General features: G+C 40.9%; 1 protein-coding gene across 1 annotated transcript; it reads right to left on the reverse strand.

Annotated features, from left to right (window-relative positions):
• Positions 1–6,623: 6,623 nt before the first annotated feature.
• LOC149223465 (uncharacterized) lies at positions 6,624–7,562 on the reverse strand. Its single transcript, XM_089387920.1, has one exon. It carries the CDS (start codon positions 7,560–7,562, stop codon positions 6,624–6,626), a length of 939 nt encoding a protein of 312 aa, XP_089244046.1.
• Positions 7,563–7,830: the final 268 nt, after the last annotated feature.

A 7,830-nucleotide genomic window follows, 5' to 3' on the forward strand; every position in this document is an offset into this window, starting at 1 on the left:
ATTGACTTGAGTGGGAGGAGTATGTATTTGGGCCTGTTCTTTGGAAGTTTCAGGCTGCTTAGACATTGTAGACTGTTCTGTGGTTTGAATGCTGGTATCTAATTCCTTGCCTTTTGATGTTCCTACAGTTGGTGTGCTTGTTTCCTGTGAAGGTTACTGAGAGGTTCCCGCAATGGAGGCACCAATTCCTTATCTTTGAGATAACTCAAATGGTACCTGCCCAAAATAATTCAGGTCAAGCGTTTTTTCAAGATCTCTCATAACATTCTCAATATTGACCTATTCACTATCATGTTCTATTAGGGTTCCTTCCCTCCAATCATCCATATTTGCAAATTGTTCAATCTCTGGAATCCTATGGTGAATATATGGTGAAAACCTGTTTTTCATTCTCCTATCACAGATGAAGCTATTAGGGTCATATGGCCTCCAACCAAAACTTTTGTGCAACTTAAGATGATCTTCTAGAATTATCTCTGCTTCTCTCCATGCTTCCCTATCATTGCAGACAAAAGGGCCTAATTGATTTTTTATTCTGAGTTGAGCTTTCTTTTTGGCTTTGCAAAAATGAACCATGTCTATATGTATCATTTGTCTAAAATATTCCAATGCAAACAGTCTCATTGGAACGTATTTTGGTAATTTGAAAGGGCAGAGCTCACATCCATATATCCTAATTTCTGTATGGTTCTTGTATAGGTACCAATCACCTATTCTGTACTGCTTGGAGAGCTGTAGGATTCTCTTGATGTCACCACTAATCCTAGGAGGGGAAACTCCTGTCAATAAGGTGGTTGCTGGATGAACAAATTGATCAATGAACTCATTATATGAGTAAGGGGATTCGTAGGATGCATGGAAGATGGGACTCCAAAAGATGATAGACCTTGGATTGCCTTTAGTGTCAAGTTTCTTGACAAGGAAAGAGAAGTTCTCTGACTGATAATACAACATAAGATGATAGATGAAAGTGGTGTATTTGAAGACTCCTTCATTGTCCATTCTCAGGAATTGGTCATGAATTTTATTGGCAATATAGGAGGCATAATCATACTTGACAGCAGGAGGTTGTCCAGGAGTAAAAATTGACAATAACACTAGGGTTACCTCATCAACATACTCACTAGAGTTGAATCCCATGATTAATGATATCATATCAACAATAAGTCTTCCCATGTCTGTGAAGAAAGTTTGCAGATAGGGAGGTTGGCCTTTAGGCTGATGTTTAGGTAACATGAAAGTCTAACAAATACGGTTCAACTCTGACCGGGACAACTGAGTGGATTTCTCAAGTAAATATCCTATAGAAAGGGGGGTGAGAGCTTGACCAAGGGAAACTTGCAACATTTCATTAATGGATGCAGTTGTTATGGGGAAGAGGACTGTTTGACTTGGGGACATAACAACTCTAAGGTTAGGGTCATAGTTTGCCTGGCATTGATGAATTAGATCAGGGAAAACATGGACTGGGGGGAGAAAATACCTGGGAAGGTTGGATTCCCACAGTCCCAGGATATCTGAGCCATTTAGGTAGTGGTTTCTGGCTTGGAAAAAGACTTTAAGGTGGTTTTTATCAGTGGATAAGTCTTTAAGTCCTTATCCGCAAGAGGCAAATAGTCTAAATCTTTATGAGGGGCATTCATGGGTGCAACAGACAAAGCCACAGGGATTTCCATTTCTGGTTCTTGTGGATTCAGAAAGGAATTTGGGTTTTTTTGGTGAAACATGGGCAAATTAACAAGTCTGGGAACTTATATGGTGAAACAAGGACTGAATTTGCAATGAATTTTTCCTTTCTCTGTGGATTTTATAATGTAAAACCAAAACTTGCAGGGTTTCGGCGGAAATTGGATAAATACTTGTATTTGCGGAATGAACAGTGTAACGACAGGTGCGGATGGTGGCTAATAGGTTCTAGCTGCGTCGGCTACAATTTTCTCAGTAAGGTGGCGGTTGGAAAGCTTGGACAGTTGACTTGGACGTCCTTTGCATGGGAGCACAGGTTGCTGTACAGAATAATGAAAACGACACTTTGTTGGTTTTATTCACAAAGTCAAAGTTGGCGGGAGTTTTTATTATTCAGGCGGATGACGTAAGCGGGAAAGGATGTTTTGTCGTATGCGGAGGGCGGTAAGTGGTATGGTATCGCACCGCTTTTGGAGACGGGCAGTATTTGGCCGGGAGCCAACGATTCCACAGGTTTTGTGACATTCGGCGGGGTACTATGCAGAAACCACTTTGTGATCGCACGCTAACGCATGGTCACAAAGTGGTGTGCAATATCATTAATGGTCGTTGGATGATGGAGGCGTGATCGGATGGTTGACGGGAGGCGCGATACGGCGGGGTTTAATGTGAGCGGGCCCGACCCAATTAAAAATTGTTTAATTGTATCGGGAGTGATATGATTGGTTGGGGAGGGTTCTTAATTAACCGTGAAGGTTAATTAATCCTAATTAATGAAACGGGGGGATTAGGCTGTTAACTAGTTACGAGTTAACTAGTTAATACTATTTAAACATATTTATGGTTATAATTAACCAAAGGGGCGGAATATATAAGGTTTTGGGATTTTTATATATATTTAAATAATACGGGAAAGGGTGAAATGGTGCGGGATTTATATAATACGTAGGTTAATAGTTAATAGGACATGAAATGTAAAAAGCGCTAAGTAATGCATTGGAATGGGTATTTAACTTAGGCTTAAGTGGAAAAAGGGGTTTTTATGTGATATTGTGTATTTTTCCTAAGTAAAACAGGATTTTACTTAGGGAAAGACTCATGAGAGTGAATGAATGATGGTTTTAAGTACTTTAGGATTTTAAATTATTGTCCTAAGCGTCTGGTCCCTCCAGAAGTCAGAGAAATTCTTTGAGCCCCTCTAATTTTCAAATGTCTTAATACTTAGGGGGAATTAGTAAAATCTTTAGGGAAAAATGAGAAGGGGAGTTAATTATTTGACCTTCTTTTGCTTGAAATTCTTCTAGTGTAATGTATACCTTGCACTTGTGATGGAAGTGAAAATTAACACATTTAGAAACATTATCCATCACATGTAATTCTGCAACATCATTTACCTACCCTACCTACTTTAACCTAACATTTTTTCTTCTTTATTAGGGTGATCTTAGACTGGAAAACCCTTATCATACTTTCTTTTCTTTTACATGTATAAATATATCTAAGTCTAACCTTATTACATCCAAGGGCTCAGATTAAGCTATTGAACTCCTTTTATTCACTCTACCTATCTACTTATCTGCCAAGATTAAACAGTTTGATCAGATTTTATTCTCTATCTCTAAAATATAAAATTGAAAATGTGAACTAGTCAAGCTTAAGCTGTTTGACTGTTCATCAATTGTGGCATACGTTACAAGTTGCACAAAATTTGTTTATTACATAAGAGTAAAAAGTAGTCGCATTTAGACTTGCACACTTTCCTTGGTCTTTCTTTCGGTGGGGTTCATTTTCTTTCACTTTTTTTACCATTTTATTTCTTTTCACCCTTTGATTTTTCTTTTAGGGTATACCTTCTTTACATTTTTTAAATTTTTTGATTTTTTGACAATATGGAAAACCTTTGCAACAAGTAAAGGTATGAACATATTACATATCCCATCAAGTCAATCATGAAATATGACACCTATCGGTATATGAGCATAACACCCGAATCATCCAGATGCTCGTCTCCTCGATTACAGCTGCTCCTCGATCGCAGCTTCGTTGGATAGGCTGTCAGCAACCCCATTCCACTCCCTGAAAATGTGTTTACATGTGAAGGAGTCAAATGATGAAATCAATCTCAGAGTTTCATCTAGAATATGACTCAAATAAAAAGAAGAGCATCTAGATGTTCTATTTAGCCAGTCACATATGATTTTGGAGTCCCCAAATAGTTGTATGTCTTTGACATTTTTCTCCAAAGAAAAATGTATGAGATGTTTTGCAGCTAGAAGTTCTGCAAAGTTATTAGTGCCTCTTCTGAAACCCATGAGCATGCTGTAAGAATGATGATGGTTGATATGTAGAATAGCACCCCCACCGCACCTAGTCTCTTGTGTGGCCCCGTCAAAATAAGCCCATGGCTTGCTATCATCAATACATTCAGGTACAATATTCCTGGGCCTCCGTGGGGGTGGGTCATCTGGAATAAGGGTGTAGTCGGCCAGAACCTTGGCAGCAATAATAGACCAGCGTGGTGGTTGGTTCTGAAAAATTATGTGATTTCAGGCGATCCAAATAGCCCAACATATCAGAAGGGGCAGATTACGATGCTTATGTGCAGATGCGGATGTATACCAGGTCTGCCAGGCCTCAATAATAGTTAAGCCTACCCATATACTCGATGGAGCAACAGCAGGAATAATGATATCCCACAATTTTCGGGCTTCTGTGCAGTCAAGGAATAGGTGTTGTGTGGATTCATTTTCACTTCTACAAAGGTGACACCAGTGAGGGCCATATTGTGCTCGCTTAAGGAGGTTATCGCCTGTAGGTATTTTATTCCGTAAGATAGTCCACATTAGCATCCGAGACCTGGGAGGGGCCTTTAGTTTCCAGAGATGCCTCCACCATTCTGCAATGATCTGAGGTCTTCTAGGTTCAAACAGGGCCAAGTAGCCATCTTTGGGGGAGTATCTCCCAGATTTAGATAGGGCCCAAATTACCTCATCATCTCCTTCAGTGATGCGAATGTGAGCCTCTGTAAGTGCCTGTGTATAATCCTCCCATAGCTGAGCCCATTGAGGAGGTATATGAAGATGAAGTGCAGTTTTCCAGGCCTGTTGTAGGAAAGTGGTATTATCATCATCTGCAATATGGGCTATGTGAGTGGTATTTTGATTATGTAGGTGATGTATGAGTTCATGAGGTAGTCTATGCATGTTCCCGCAGCCAATCCACGGATCAATACCAATGCGCACTTTATTTCCTGAGTGTATTCTCCAAGTTATACCCGCTCTGATAGGGTCTAAAGCCTTTATAACCGCCTTCCAGATGATAGAAATCCCAGATGTACATCTATGTGGTCGCCTAATCCAATCCATAATGTGTAACGGGGCAATATATTTTGCAACAGTAACCTTTGTCCATAGACTATCTGATGTTACCAAGTGCCAACCTAGCTTAGCAGCCAGAGCAGATGAGAAATCATCAAGCTTTTTTAAGCCCCATCCCCCCCACTTCTTTGGTAAATTAAGGGCATCCCAATTTACCCAAGCAAAAGTCTTGCCTTGCATGCTACCCTTCCAGAGAAATCTGCAGCAGAGGGATTGAATCCTGGTGAGGATACCCCTGGGTATCCAAGCCAGAGACATCCAGTAAACTGGTGTGGCTTCTAGGATGCTCTTGATGAGTGTGAGTCACCCAGCACACGATAGATATTTGAGGTACCAGATATTGAGTCTTTTTTCCATCTTTGAGATGAGCCAAGTCCAATCGGCGATCTTGTAGCCCAGGGGTTTTAACTTATACCCCAGATATTTCAGTCCTTCCGTCAGGCTCAATTGAGTAAATGGAAAGCGTTGAAGTGCAAATAGGATCTCGTGTGGTGTGCATTCCGCTGTTGTCAACGTAGATTTTGCATCATTTATCAACATTCCTGTAGCCAATTGAAATAGGGAGAAAGAGGCTTTGATGATGGTAAGGTCACCAATGCTGCCATTGAGAAATATTAGGACATCATCCACAAAAAGTAAATGTGTTAGCATACAACCGTCTGATATCTTTATGCCCTGTAATCTGCCTCTTCTATGTTCATCCTTTAAGTGTCTGTTGAGGCCCTCCATGACTAGAAGGAAGAGTAATGGTGACAGCGGACATCCCTGCCGCAAACCTCTTTCAGAGAAGAAAAAGGGGGATGCACTTCCATTGACTAGAATGCTGAAGGGAATGTTAGTTATACAACTCATAATCCATTTGATGAATATGAATGGAAAACCCAGATGGGTTAAAAGCATTCTAATGTATAACCAATTTACTCTGTCAAATGCCTTGGATAAATCAACTTTCAGAATCATACCTTTGCATCTCCTGGTATGTAGAGTATGTAATACTTCCTGAGCAGTGCCCACCGCCTCATGGATCTGTCGATCTTGTAAGAAAGTGAATTGTTCCAGTGAGATGTGTTTGGAAAGAATGGGCTGCATCCAGTTGGCAATGATCTTTGCAATAATCTTGTAAATGCAGTTGCAGAGTGAGATAGGGCGATATTCTTCATAGGAGACCAGATTATCTATTTTTGGGATGAGCGCTATGAAGGTAGACATGATGGATGCTGCTATATTCCTGTTGATTCTGGTATCCTCAACTAATTTTAGCAGATCTTCACCTTTGATGTCAAAGAAATCCAAGTAGAACTCTATTGATCATCCATTAGGTCCTGGGATTTTATCTTTTTTAAATCACTTCAAGGTGGCCTCCAACTCATCCAGAGTAACTATTTTGGTCAAGTCCCCTTCCTCCTCATGATCTACGAACCTCGGAAAAAGTTGAGCCACTCTTATGATGTCTGCCAGGTTTGCTTCCCTCGGGGCACTGTAAATTTGTTTGAAATGTGAGGTTGCCAGCTCAGCCAGTTGTTGAAATGTGTTGACAACCTGTCCCTGTTCGTTCTGAAGCTACCAAATAGTATTGATCGCTTTCCTTCCGTTGGCAAACTTATGATAGAATTTGGTATTTGCATCCCCATCCTTCATCCATATAGCCCTGCTTCTTAATCGCCAAGCTTCTTCACGGTCCTTAAGTATTTTCCCTCTAGCAGAGTATAGGGATGTGATCTTTTCCTTGTGATCATTAGAAGTGAATAATCCTCCCTGATCATTTTCAAAGACAGATAATTCAGATTCTATCTGTTGCAGGGAATGCTCATCCTGTACCCTTTTGTTGTGTGCCCAATGTTTGGACATTTTCTTCAACTCTGTAAGATTTTGGATAAAACCTTGTGTGGTATTACCCCCAGCCCCAGGTGGATTTGCTTTCCAATATTCAGTGACCATGCTGATATAAGAGTCTTCCCTGAGCCAGGCAGAGTAGAATTTAAAAGGTCCCTTGGGCTTTGTTCTACCCCCTTCAATATCCATATAAATGGGGAGATGATCAGAGATCCCCCCAGATCCAACCCATTGTCTGATGTGTAAACCCAGATCAAGTACCTTCTCTTTGACCAAGAAGCGATCAAGTCTACGAGCCAAACCATGTTCCCCTGTCCTGTTATTCCTCCAAGTCGCTTGTAATTTAGCTGAAGGGATATCAATCAACTGATGTGTATCCAGAATGGATGAGAAATAATCAGATAGGGAGTCCCTCTGTGCTCTATGTCCCCAAGACTCAGCATGACCAATGGAAAAATTGAGATCCCCTCCAAGAATCAGATGGTCTGCCAAAAACTGCTCCGAACCCAGGAGGTTTTCCCAGAATTCAGGTCTGTTTTGACAAGGTCCATATATATTGTAAATCCTAAAATTCATTCCCAGATCCGCTGAATGTATGTCAGCACCAATATGGCCAGTCCCTCCCCAACAATTGAGCAGCTTTATGGAGCGGGAGTTATATCCCATGGCAATGCCCCCAGATCTTCCATGTGCGTCCAATCCAAAAAATAACCACCCCAGGAACATATTTTGAAGGGTATGGGAAATGATAGTAGCAGGTCCAAGAGTCTCCTATAGAAAGATAATATCAAGCGAGTCGGTTGTAATTAACCGACGGAGTGCTAATTTTTTGTCAGGCCTAGCAAGCCCCCGACAGTTGAAGGAGATGATCTTCATGGAGGGGGCTCAGAGGGGGTTTCTCTGGCTCTAAGTACCCCAGGTATAGTGGATTGTT

Source organism: Pinus tabuliformis, chromosome Q (assembly GCF_031772625.1).
Source record: "Pinus tabuliformis cultivar Carrire ecotype Pingquan chromosome Q, CPIR1, whole genome shotgun sequence".
Lineage (NCBI taxonomy): Eukaryota > Viridiplantae > Streptophyta > Pinopsida > Pinales > Pinaceae > Pinus > Pinus tabuliformis.

Bases quoted from the DNA above. Each gene is read 5' to 3' on its own strand.
- LOC149223465 (XM_089387920.1), bottom strand. From the start codon at position 7,562: ATGGGATATAACTCCCGCTCCATAAAGCTGCTCAATTGTTGGGGAGGG.